The sequence below is a fragment of the Coregonus lavaretus genome (genome assembly GCF_964263955.1).
Source record: "Coregonus lavaretus genome assembly, chromosome: 31".
NCBI lineage: Eukaryota > Metazoa > Chordata > Actinopteri > Salmoniformes > Salmonidae > Coregonus > Coregonus lavaretus.
In genome coordinates, this window is record NC_140018.1 from 36,485,436 (window position 1) to 36,498,709 (window position 13,274).

Below are 13,274 nucleotides of genomic sequence, written 5' to 3' on the forward strand. Positions count from 1 at the left end.
CATGGTCTTTGAATAGGTTCAGAGGTTTTGACTTTATAGGGTCTGTTTGTGTCTATAGTGCACCAATTATAATAAGGATGCTTTTTAGTCCTTTGACTTCCCAGTTCCCACCAACTCTTGCAGATTTCTTACATAGCACTTTTATTTAGCAAGGTAAGTCATTGAGAACAAGTTATATATTTAAGCAATAAGGCCCGGGGGGGTGAGGTATATTGACCAATATACCACGGCTAAGGGCTGTTCTTAGGCACGACGCGAAGTGAAGTGCCTGGATACAGGCCTTAGCGGTGGTACAGTATATTGGCCATATACCACAAACCCCCTTATTGCTATTATATACTGGTTACCAACATAAATAGAACAGTAAACAAGTATTTATGCATCATACCAGCATCCAGGACCCAATCTACACGGTTTATAATTTACAATAACAACCTAGTTTAAATGACTTCACTGATTTTCCCTTGTCCTTCTTGGATCTTCCTCACATTCTCAGTGACTGGTCAAAGTGTTGACAGAGAGGTGATCCTAAATTATATCTGATAGTTTCTCATGTGATACTACAGCCCTGATTGGTGGACTAGCTCCACTCCCCAATCTATGTCCTAATTGTATTGGTTTTAATTTTATTTCGGTCAAATTCTTATTTACAATGACAGCCTACAACGGCCAAACCCGGACGATGCTGGGCCAATTGTGCGCCGCCCTATGGGACTCCCAATCACAGCCGGTTGTGATACAGCCTGGAATCGAACCAGGGGGTCTGTAGTGACGCCTCAATCACTGAGATGCAGTGCCTTAGACCGCTGCGCCACTCGGGAGCCCATGTGATACCACAGCCTCTAATTGGTGGACTATACCCACCTTCCAATGTCCTAATTTGATTAGTTCTGATGTGATTCCACAGCCTCTGATTGGTGGACTCCGACTCCTTCCCCCATCTCTGTCCACAGAAAGCAGACCTAGTGGTGGCTCCCTTGGCCATTACCTATGTGAGGGAGAAGGTCATCGACTTCTCTAAGCCCTTCATGACCCTGGGGATAAGTATCCTCTACCGCAAGCCCAACGGAACCAACCCGGGCGTCTTCTCCTTCCTCAACCCCCTCTCACCCGATATCTGGATGTATATTCTTCTGGCTTACTTGGGTGTCAGTTGTGTGCTGTTTGTCATAGCCAGGTAACATGCCATCCCTCACCGCTCACTTTCACAAACCAGACAGTGGCTTTTCTCTCCCTCTTACGATACTAGTACAAGCCCAGAGTGTGAAGTTATTCTACCTGTGAAACAAACTCTATGCCCCACAGGAAAGCTTTGACAGTGTGTGAATGAAGTCCGGCTGACTGAGGCAGTGTATATGCCCTTAAGCTCATGTAAAGATTTCTTATGTTAAGTACTGTGGACATGCCCTCAGACTGAGGGAAACTGTATACGTATCCTATGGCCTTGTCTGGCCTTTGGTTGTATATTGCTTTGTTCAGCGTTAGGAGCTGAGTACAGTATGTTTATATAGCTATATAGCTAACTGGTTTTCTGGATCAGATTACAACCATTTAAAGACGTATTTTTCACAACCAGAAAAATACGTCTTTAAATGGTTGTAATCTGATCCAGAAAACCAGTTTACAACAACAATATGACACCATTATGACATCCCATGCCCAATGTTGCCCGCTGGTTAGTAGAATTCCCCTGAAGCCTTTACTAATCCTATGTAGAAAAGTGTTCATTAACCCCAGAACTCTGGGGTGCCAGCTGTTGAGTGTTCTTTGGTTTGACCCCAAGAGTTTTGTGGTTAATATACTTTTTCCAAATGTTACTGGCCTTTTGATCACCTGAAAGGAAGGCAACAACTGTCACCTAAGTTGGTTCAGAATATGCACTTGTTTTATTTATTGTCATCTTTATCGAAGGTATGTTGGGTAAGTTTCTCTATATTTTCAATGTAGCCTTTACATGGTCTTACGTTTACACAGTAAAATGAACCCAGAAATAGCTGCAACATTGTCTGAGTGCAAGCATGTTTGTGTGTCAACATTATGTGTGTATGAAATTGTGCTTATTATAACAGATCCACAACAGAACTCTGTGCCAACATAACGGAAATGGTTCAGTTAACCACACTCTAGTAATATCATAATAATAAGTGATGAATAACCTTGCTTGAAACCTGAAGACTTGGTCTTGGAGGCTTTAGCTCAGTAGGCTATAATAGTGCTATGGAAATTCAGGGAACCTGGGTTTGAACCCGGTAAATCACACCAATATTGCCTATACTATAGTCTTCTTTATCAGATAACTCTTCCTCTCTCTCCTCCATATGGGTGTGGATGTGCAATACCTCTAAGCCTGATGTGCTGATTTCTGTCCAGGCGTCAACTTGCTGAGCTCTCTCATAATTGTAGTATTGACCACTCAACAAACAGATTGATTGGTTAAGTCCCTATATGTCAAGGATATTGTTTTCTTTAACCTCTACGGGATCGGTGTCCCGTATACGGGATGGTTGAGCTAACGTGCGCTAATGTGATTAGCATGACTGTTGTAAGTAACCGCAAACTTTCCAGGACATAGACATGTCTTATATGGGCAGAAAGCTTAACTTCTTGTTAATCTAACTGCACTGTCCAATTTACAGTAGCTATTACAGCGAAAAAATACCATGCCATTGTTTGAGGAGAGTGCACAACAACAAAAAACGTATCACGGCAACTGGTTTGATACATTCACCTCTGAAGGTAAATAATGTACTTATATTCAGTAATCTTTCTCTGATTTGTCATCCTAAGGGTCCCAGAGATAAAATGGAGCATAGTTTTGTATGATAAAATCCATTTTTATTTTCTAATGTAGGAACTGGGTTCTACAGTTTGAACCCCTGCTGTCTCTGGCTCCACACCCACCCCACCCGGCCACCTAGATGTGTGAAAGTTAGTGTATAAGCTAATGAACTATCATGTATGACATTCCTGGGAGTGTGTAAACTTACATTTTGTATTACCATATCATTTTTATATGTTCTCTATAGTTATGTAACTTGAAAATGTATCAATTGACCAATTTGGCACATTTGGGCAGACGTTATACAAAATAGTCTAGTATTGCAACGCTTCACTGGATCAATCTGAAACTTTGCACATCCACTGCTGCCATCTAGTGGCCAAAATCTAAAGTGCGCCTAAACTGCAATTTTAAATTGTGGCCTTTCTCTTACATTTCAAAGATGATGGAACAAAACAAATATATAGAAAACACTTGTTTTTTTGTTTGTATTATCTTTTACCAGATCTAATGTGTTATTTTCTCCTACATTCATTTCACATTTCCCCCTAACTTCAAAGCGTTTTCCTTTCAAATGGTATCAAGAATATGCATATCCTTGCTTCAGGTCCTGAGCTACAGTCAGTTAGATTTGGGTATGCAAAAAATTGGGAAAGATAGGGTCCGATCCATAAGAGGTTAATCCCCTCCAAATAGAGCCGGTAGTGCAGCCATAGATGGAGATATCTCAGTAGTAAAGCAGTAAAACTTCAGATCTCTAAGGATTTAAAAGCTCATTCGACCCACATCTGAAGGGCTAAAAGGAAGTATTTTCCTACAATCGACAGAATTGTATTTTTCTCTCATTTCTAAGCTGTTTCCTACAAAATTTAGTTAATTCTTTGCTCTTTCTTTATTCACTCAGAGGGTGTCCTCAATCATAGAACACACGTGTATTAAGTCACAAAAGATATCTCAGTAAACTTGGACGATGCATGTGACATTCACAATAAGGCTCCTGTCATCTCTATCTCTCTCTCACACACACCTCTCCTCAGATGCCCTGAGACAAGAAAAGAAACAGATCTATAAAGCTGGCTAGAGTAATTGAATCCAGCAGACAGATGATAGGAGGGTGCCTTTTGGGTTATTGTGACCCTGGATAGGAGAGGAGGATGAGAAAGAGGAGGAGAAGAGGCGGAGGAATCCTTTTGTTATTCTGTGTGGAATTTTGCATGTCCCCTGTCTGTGCTGTGTGTGCTGCGCGCGTGCATGTGTGTTTGCCTGCACAGGGTGACCTTACATTCCCCTGTTGGACACTTCTCTCCTGTAGCAATCAGTGTGCAGAACAAGACCCAGAGAAATACAGGGGTGGAACGCAGACCAAAAGGTCACACAGAGAAACCTCACACACACAATCGCTTCCTTTCACACGCACACAGTTTCAAACTGTCACACAATGTCACATAGCACACCGCGCCACAGGGGACATTGAGCGGCGCACGGTCTCTGGCGTTTACAAGTAGACGGAGCTCATTGAGATTCCGGTCAATCAGGCGGCCCGATGGGGCTGAGGAAGAATTATAGCGTGTCATCACAGCCGTGTCCACAGAAATGAATGCCATGTAGACTGTATATAGAGCAGCAGTAAAGCGAAGGCTAAATGATACACATCCCAAATGGCACCCTATTCCCTATATAGTGCACTACTTTTGACCATAGGGCTCTGGTCAAAAGTGGTGCACTATATAGGGAATAGAGTACAGTTTGGGATGATCCACATACCAAACTGGTTTTTAAATAAATACTCCATAAATGGCCCGCAATTCATCATGTTTGTGGAATAAAATTTTCTTTATACAGCAAACCATAAACACTAAGCAAAGTTTTTCTGATTACAGTTTACAATGTATGCTAATCAGGGATGTAATGGTAAACACAAAGGTTGGTAAATGCTCAACAACGCTTATCCAAACTACGCTAACTTGGCGTAATAGGTGCATAAAAAACTATTTTCTAAATAAAAATGTGTGTAAACGGTATTTACATGCATTTACCCTCCCTTACTTCCCTGATCCTATTCATGTGAGTAGCCTAGTATATATCAATGTCAAACATCAGTAACTACTAGGAATTTATTCTGAAACAATGAGCAGGACATTAAACCTGGGCTGTGTTCCAATGTCCATACCACTTAGAGTACATTAATTATAGTGTGTTACAATGTACGCCGGGAGTCAGGAAGCAAGTACAGTGAGTGCATTTAATGATAAATAAAACATGGAACAAAACAAGAGTAGCGCACAGCCAGGAACAGAGTAACAGAATCAATAACGCCTAGGGAAGGAACCAAAGAGGGTGACATATATAGGGGAAGTAATCAGGAAGGTGATGGAGTCCAGGTGAGTCTGATGAGGAGCTGGAGCGCGTAACGATGGTGACAGGTGTGCGTAATATAGAGCAGCCTGGTGACCTAGAGGCCAGAGAGGGAGTATACGTGACATAGTGATAGTATGGAGATTGGAACAAAGCCCTGATGTTTTTTTCAAAGCCCCAGCCCATGGGTGTCTCTATAGCTCTCTGTATCTTTGATGTTGTGTAGGTGACGATTGCCACCCTATTCACATATGCCAAGTTAAAGCACAGGTTCCTGAAGAATACAAATACAAAACAATACAAAAAATTATACGAGCTGGGTGCTCTCCTCTTCCCTCCACTCTTCCACTTCTCTAGAACAAACTCAATCAGGGCCTAGATTCACAAAACCTTCTTAAGAAGACATTTCTTCTTAACTGCCATTTTTTCCTTAACAATAGATTTAAGAAGAAAGTTAAGCAAAGTTGCTATTCCTCAAAAAGGTTACTGGAAATGTTATTGCGCTATTACTTATGTTTCTCCTTAAGCAAAAAGTTCAGAAGAAATTAGAATGTTGAAAATAAAGTTATTGGAAATGTTCTTAATTCCAAGATAGCTTAACCCTTGTCTTAAACTCAGGGCAGTGAGAGAAAAAGCTCATGAAAGCAATTAAACATGTTTAATTCACTCACAAACTTCATCTGAAAGTTTCAGTATTGATTATTTTAAACCCAAGAACATGTTTTAGAACAGTAATCTTAGTAAGAAATATGCTAACATGATTGCCATTGCTAGGTAGATAGCTAGCTAAAGCGGTTGCCTACCAACAACCATCTTAAGAAGTGTTTTGTGAATCTGGGCCCAGGTTCTGATGCTTAATACTAACCCAATCGCCTACTGCTAATGTGACTCCACTCTCATTTACATAATAAATTAGGAATATCCCTGGTCGCCCTTAGAGGGCAGAGAAGCAGGGACAGAGGGAGGGAGTGATGGGGAGGAAAAAAGGAGAAAGTGAGTCAGGCAATTGAGGGGGAGGAAGATTAGACGTGTGCAAGGAAGACTATGGATGGAAGAAGACAGGTTGGCTGAATTGTGGAGGGGTGATGGGGCTTCAAACCACCAGGGGGGAATCAGAAAGGATCTTCCAGTTGATAAATCTCAATTAGTTCCAAAGATGAACAGGGATGGGGACGTTATCTCCAGTGACAGGGTTATCCCACTCCATCGATTGGGCCTCTCACAACAAACTGAAGGCATTTGAATACGTCAATATGTTGGGTGAAAGGGTAAATTATTTGTGTTTGGTCTCGAGAGGAGCAAGGGACCCAAAGGGCATAGTAGAGGATCATAGGAGCTTCTATTGTTTTTGCCACCTTACAATAACACGATTTGCACATCATGTTTTTGTCTGTTTAGGGAAGCTTGAATGTTGTTTGTTTTTTAATGTAAAGGTATTGTATGTGTTCTATTGGACAGAGGAGAGATTGTCGAGGAGATGGGGTGTGTGTCAAAAGAAGTCGGCCGGATTTGTACCCATGCTGACACCGGCAGATGTGTGCTGTAGGCACTAACAACTAGACAATCCCAGCCATGAATGTTATTCTGTTTGACTGATCTTAGTGTCTGTGTGCTCTCTCCACCACAGGTTTAGCCCGTACGAGTGGTACAACCCCCATCCGTGCAACCCGGACTCGGACGTGATGGAAAACAATTTTACACTGCTCAATAGTTTCTGGTTCGGCGTCGGGGCACTCATGCAGCAAGGTAGTTGCCTCAGCCTGCTGGTGCTGTGGCTATCTCCGCATCCCACTCTCTCTGGGGTCCAAGGTTTTAGGCCAGGCTCCGGGCGACACAGGGGCCTCTGGGTGTGTGCTGCTAGGTGGAAAGAAAAATAGTTATGAAGCAACTACATAGGGCTTATAAAGGGTTTATGAAGGCATAATTTAGCCTTAAAAGTTGTAGTTGGTTTAAAGTGGGAACAAGAATAATGTTGCTACATTGTTTTCTGATCGAAATTAAAGAACAGAGACGCAAGCTGGAGAGGAAAATATACTGAACAAAAAAATTAACACAACATGTAAAGTGTTGGTCCAATGTTTCATGAGCTGAAATAAAATATCCCAGAAATGTTCCATATGCACAAAAATCTTATTTCTCTCAAATGTTGTGCACAAATTTGTTTATATCCCTGTTAGTGAGCATTTCTCCTTTGCCAAGATCATCCATCCACCTGACAGTTGTGACATATCAAGAAGCTGATTAAACAGCATGATCATTACAATAAAAGGCCACTCTAAAATGTGCAGTTTTGTTACACAGCAAAATGCGACAGATGTCTCAAGTTTTGAGGGAGCATGCAATTGGCATGCTGGCTGCAGGAATGTCCACCAGAGATGTTGCCAGATTTAATTTTCCTTTCTCTACTATAAGCCGCCTCCAACATCATTGTAGAACATTTGGCAGTACGTCCAACCGGCCTCACAACCGCAGACCACGTGTAACCATGCCAGCCCAGGACCTCCACATCCGGCTTCTTCACCTGCGGGATCTTCTGAGACCAGCCACCCGAACAGCTGATGAAACTGTGGGTGTGCAAAACCGTAGAATTTCTGCACAAGCTGTCAGAAACCGTCTCAGAGAAGCTCATCTGTGTGCTCGTCGTGCTCACCAGTGGGCAAATGCTCACCTTTGATGGCCACTGGCACGTTGGAGATGTGTGCTCTTCACGGATTAATTCCAGTTTCAACTGTACCGGGCAGATGACAGACAGCGTGTATGGCGTTGTGTGGGCGAGCGGTTTGCTGATGTCAACGTTGTGAACAGAGTGCCCCATGGTAGCGGTGGGGTTATGGTATGTGCAGGCATAAACTACAGACAACGAACACAATTGCATTTTATCAATTGCAATTTGAATGCACAGAGATACCGTGATGAGATCCTGAGGCCCATTGTCGTGCCATTCATCCACCGCCATCACCTCATGTTTCAGCATGATAATGCATGGCCCCATGTCGCAAGGATCTGTACAAAATTCCTGAAAACTGAAAATGTCCCAGTTCTTTCAGGGCCTACATACTCACCAGACATTTCACCCATTGAGCATGTTTAGGTTGCTCTGGATCGACATGTACAACAGCATGTTCCAGTTCCCGCCAATATCCAGCAACTTCTCACAGCCATTGAAGAGGAGTGGGACAACATTCCACAGGCCACAATCAACAGCCTGATCAACTCTATGTGAAGGAGATGTGTCACACTGCATGAGGCAAATGGTGGTCACACCAGATACTGACTGGTTTTCTGATCCACACCCCTACTTTTTTTTAAGGTATCTGTGACCAACAGATTAATATCTGTATTCCTAGTCATTTAAAATCCATAGATTAGGGCCTAATGAATGTATTTAAATTGACTGATTTCCTTATATTAACTGTAACTCAGTTAAATCTTTGAACTCTTTGCATGTTGCGTTTACATATTTGTTCAGTGTATATTATTTCAAATTATTATTATTTTGTATATTTTGTGCTACGTGGGCAGAAGTTAGCATTACAGTGAAGGTGTCTCCTTTAGTTTTATTGCAACTGAATGAACATAAAAGTTAAAGTCCTCATCAGAGTAGTACATTTGAGTAGCTACTTTAACAGCCATTTACATTTAGATTGGTTCCTCTATTCTTGAAAGATAATTGCAGAGAAATTAAGTTACTATATATAGATTAAATGGGGTCGCCTTGCAACCCTCCCCCAGTATATATATATATATATATATATATTTTAATGGTAAGGGTCTCAGTGTAACAGATACCCTTTTCACACGACTGAGCAGAGTCTGTGCTGGCCTGGTTACGCATCCACCATAGTTGGAACAATGCTGAAAAGGACAACGTGAAAGGAAAATATCAAAGCATGTTAGAGTGAGCATGATAGTGTGAAAGGGAGAATAAAGAACCAGTGAACTAGCCTATAGCTATGACTTATCTCTTACCAACTAGCCATGCTGCACTTATTGAACAAGAACAGGTTGGTGTCAGGTGCCACTACCCAGAGTCCTCTCCCATTACCCGCAACAAATCAGCGTCCAGAGAGTAGTGGGACGTGGGGTCAGGATGTGAGGTTACCTTGGGTACATGACAGTCAGACCCAACCAGGTTTTCAGTTTCCACTAAAGTCTTTATTGTGAAATGTAAACATGTAACTTTAAAGAAGTGACTGATTTGTGTTGACGGGCGGTAAGTTAAATGAGTAAACCTTTAGGACCGGTTTCCTGGACCCAGATGAAGCCTATTTAAGGACTAAAATGATCTGTCAATGGATATTCTCCATTCGACATGCTTTTTAGTTGAGGAGTAGGCTTAATCTAGGTCCGTGAAATCAATCCCCTACTGTCCAACTCCCAATACATAATGAAGCGGCTTAAGTACAACACCTAGCAAACTTTCTTACTATTGGACGGACAGTCCCAGGGGCCTGGATTCCAGACCCAATCAGGCTACCACCGGATGATCCACAGAGCACAATATAACCCCCTCACTAAGTCCTTTGTGGATGTTGCCTATGTAGACACCTTCTCCATACATCCTTGCTGCAACTTATGGAAGTCTTTAAATGTGTCTCCACTCCCTACACCCCTATCATCCCCTCCTTACCCAGGCTCAGAGCTCATGCCTAAGGCCCTGTCCACCCGGATCGTGGGGGGCATCTGGTGGTTCTTCACCCTCATTATCATCTCCTCCTACACGGCCAACCTGGCTGCCTTCCTCACCGTGGAGCGCATGGAGTCACCCATCGACTCGGCCGATGACCTGGCCAAACAGACCAAGATCCTGTACGGAGTGGTGGAGGACGGATCTACCATGAACTTTTTCAAGGTAGCTAGCTGGGCTAACCATTGGGCTAACTGTGACAAGTGGTCTTCTGCGGTGTTGTGGTTGTGGGTATCCCTCAAATAACTATCTGCTGTAGGGAAAGCCAGCAAGAAAATATAATAAACCCCTCAGTTCAAGGTACTAAAAAAGTATTGGCCATGTACTCTTATAATCTCTACCGGACACAGCTGAAAGAGGACTGGTCACCCCTCTGAGCCTGGTTCCTCTCTAGGTTTCTTCCTAGGTTCCTGCCTTTCTAGGGAGTATTTCCTAGCCACCGTGCTTCTACATCTGCATTGCTTGCTCTTTTGGGTTTTAGGCTGGGTTTCTGTATAAGCACTTTGTGACATCTGCTGATGTAAATAGGGCTTTATAAACCAATTTTATTGATTGATTGATACTGGAAAAGGCCAGTGGTATATGAACCCAATCAATCATTATCAGAAGAAGTGGATTTCTTTAACCTCTCTTTCTTTTCTTCCTCCGGTGGTTTGACAGAAGACGAAGATCTCTACCTACGACAAGATGTGGGAGTTCATGAACAGCCGGAGAACGTCTGTGATTGTGAAAAACATAGACGCGGGCATCCAGCGCGTGCTCACCTCCGACTACGCTTTCCTCATGGAGTCCACCACCATTGAGTTTGTCACCCAGCGCAACTGCAACCTTACCCAGATAGGGGGCCTCATCGACTCCAAGGCCTACGGAGTAGGAACACCCATGGGTAACGCATATTGTCCTTATCGTCTATAATAGTCTGTATCATCTATATCGCAGATATCGCTTATATATCGCCTATATCGTCCACACCGTTCATATCTCCTATATTGCCCATGTTGCCCATATCACCCACATCGCCCATCACTCATGTCGCTTTCTACCTGTCAATGACAATGTATATCAGAACAAGCAGATAAAAGTTGGAGTTTGGAGGGTTGATACAGATAGGGCTAATGTACTGTATGCAAACTTGAAAGGGTAGAATAATTAAGTGCTATGAATGAGGTCGGGCGGTAAGGGTTAAAGTGAAGGGGAAATGGACAATAAGAAATATTCATAGGAATTCTACACAGAATCTAGGATTTCCCCACACATTAAGACAATTGTACAGCTTGACATTTGAAAATACCATGCCTGACATAGATAGCTACAGGATCACAAATCAACTGTTTTGTCTCTGGCATTTCAGTTGGTATGTGTAAACACTGTTCCACTTGACACATACAGTGCATTATAATACACCAGACATGCCCAGCTTTTTGTGTTGGGGCAACAATTTTGCCTGGCACATAAAGATTATGTACCACAGAGAAGGTTCTGGGTCCGTATTCCTGGAGCATATCAGAGTATGATTACTGATCTAAGATCAGTTTTAGTTTTTGGATAATAATGAACAAGATCACATGGAAAGGGGGTACCTGATTCTAGATCAGCACTTCTACTCTGTCGCTTTATAAGTACGGCCCATAATGTATATGCTAGGTCACATCTCATGGACTCCACGGGAAACAGGCAGGAAAGCTGTTGCTAGTGTTTTCTAATCCCAGTGTCACCGGGGTTATTGCGGTCATGATGAGGCCGCAGAGACCACTGCAACCCCTGGGGTTCGATCCCAGGCTGTATCACAGCCAGCCGTGACTGGGAGCCGCAAAGGGCGGCGCACAATTGGCCCAGCGCCGTCCGGGTTAGGGGAGGGTTTGGCCAGAGGGCTTTCCTTGACTCATCGCGCTCTAGCGACTGCTTGTGGCGGGCCGGGCGCCTGCAAGCTGTCGTCAGTCGAACAATGTTTCCTCCGACACATTGGTGCGGCTGGCTTCCAGGTTAAGCGAGCAGTGTGTTAAGAAGCAGCGTGGCTTGGGGGGTCATGTTTCAGAGGACACATATCTCGACCTTTGCCTCCCCCGAGCCCGTTGGGAAGTTGCAGCGATGAGACAAGATCGTACCTACCAATTGGGGAGAATATTTGGTAAGATTACAAAATAATAATTTTTAAAAATCATTCCATCAGACACATTGCTAAATTGTCTCCTATTGCATGCCTGGTGGGACATGTTTTTTCTTCTATATATCTATTAATACAAAAAAACTGTGTCTTTAGTGAAATATTAGCTTTTTTCTGAAGCCGAAAAAGACAGGAAATTCAAAAGCTAATTTGACCTAACAAGGCTTTTCAGCATAAGTAGCTTGACTACTGCTAGAGTACTGTAGCTGTATTGATCTACTGTACTTCAACAACAGATGTACTCACATTGGATGGGTTGATTAGGATTCAACCTTCTCTCACACAGCTTAATACATATCTTAGTGTAGGTTTACCCCATTAATGTACCAGGTAATGTAAACATATTTTTTTCACTTAAGACATAATCCAATTCCACTCATTTAAACATTATGGAGAGGTTTTCCCGGACACAGATTAAGCCTAGTCCTGGACAAAAAATCAAGATCAATGGAAAATCTCCAGCCAAAATTATTTAGGGTCCATGACTAGGTAATATGTGTCTGAAAACTGCTCTTATCCCTACATTTGACCAAGCATAATACATAAGCCTACTGAGACAAGGTAGTGTACAGCATTTGTACATACAGTACTTTGAAGCTATACATGGTTTATGGTCCTGTTATAAACAATGGAGTAATGCAACCTTATATTTTGGGTTATGATAGGGTAAGACAGTTGCACTATGCACTTGAGACATTTATAAGTTATAGTATTTAAAGGGTACATTTGTAATTGCTTAATTTTTTTTTTTTACTTTACAGTTATTTACACACACCCATTGATTCTTGAAGAACATCATTTATATAATAAATGCCTCATGAGCTTAGTCCAATTGTCATATCCCATCAGAACCCAAAATATATGCTTGTTCTACTCAATTGTTCGTAAACAATGTAATTAGAAACAACCACTGTTTAGCCTCTGAATATGGTTAACATTTTCATTTTGTATCCATAGAGCTATTGATGAATTTGAGTGGTTAAATTATTATTATTATTATTATTATTATTATTATTATTATTATTATTATTATTATTATTATTATTATTTCTCCACCACCAATTCTTTAGCTTTTTACCAAAACAGTGGTGGGGTGTTGGCTTTGTTGTTGTTTTAACTGCAGATTGACCCTTTAAGAACCAATGGGTATATATCAAGATTAGGAACATTGAACAGATTCCCAGATGGCAGATGAAAAAACATGTTACATTACCTGGTACATTAATGGGGTAAACCTACTCTAAGATATGTATTAAGCTGTTTGAGAGAAGGTTGAATCCTAATCAACC

The 13,274-nt window shown here is 42.1% G+C and overlaps 1 protein-coding gene across 2 annotated transcripts in view; it reads left to right on the forward strand.

The window, feature by feature from the left end:
- LOC311106845 (glutamate receptor ionotropic, kainate 2-like) overlaps positions 1-13,274 on the forward strand; it is a gene marked incomplete at both ends in the record, with an annotated part of 181,172 nt that overhangs the window by 137,506 nt on the left and 30,392 nt on the right. For both annotated transcript variants that reach the window (XM_084149215.1, XM_084149216.1), the window contains 4 exons: positions 954-1,177; positions 6,762-6,880; positions 9,769-9,986; positions 10,482-10,707. In XM_084149215.1, coding sequence (XP_084005341.1) covers positions 954-1,177; positions 6,762-6,880; positions 9,769-9,986; positions 10,482-10,707 — 787 coding nt within the window. The remainder of the gene's footprint in view (positions 1-953; positions 1,178-6,761; positions 6,881-9,768; positions 9,987-10,481; positions 10,708-13,274) is intronic.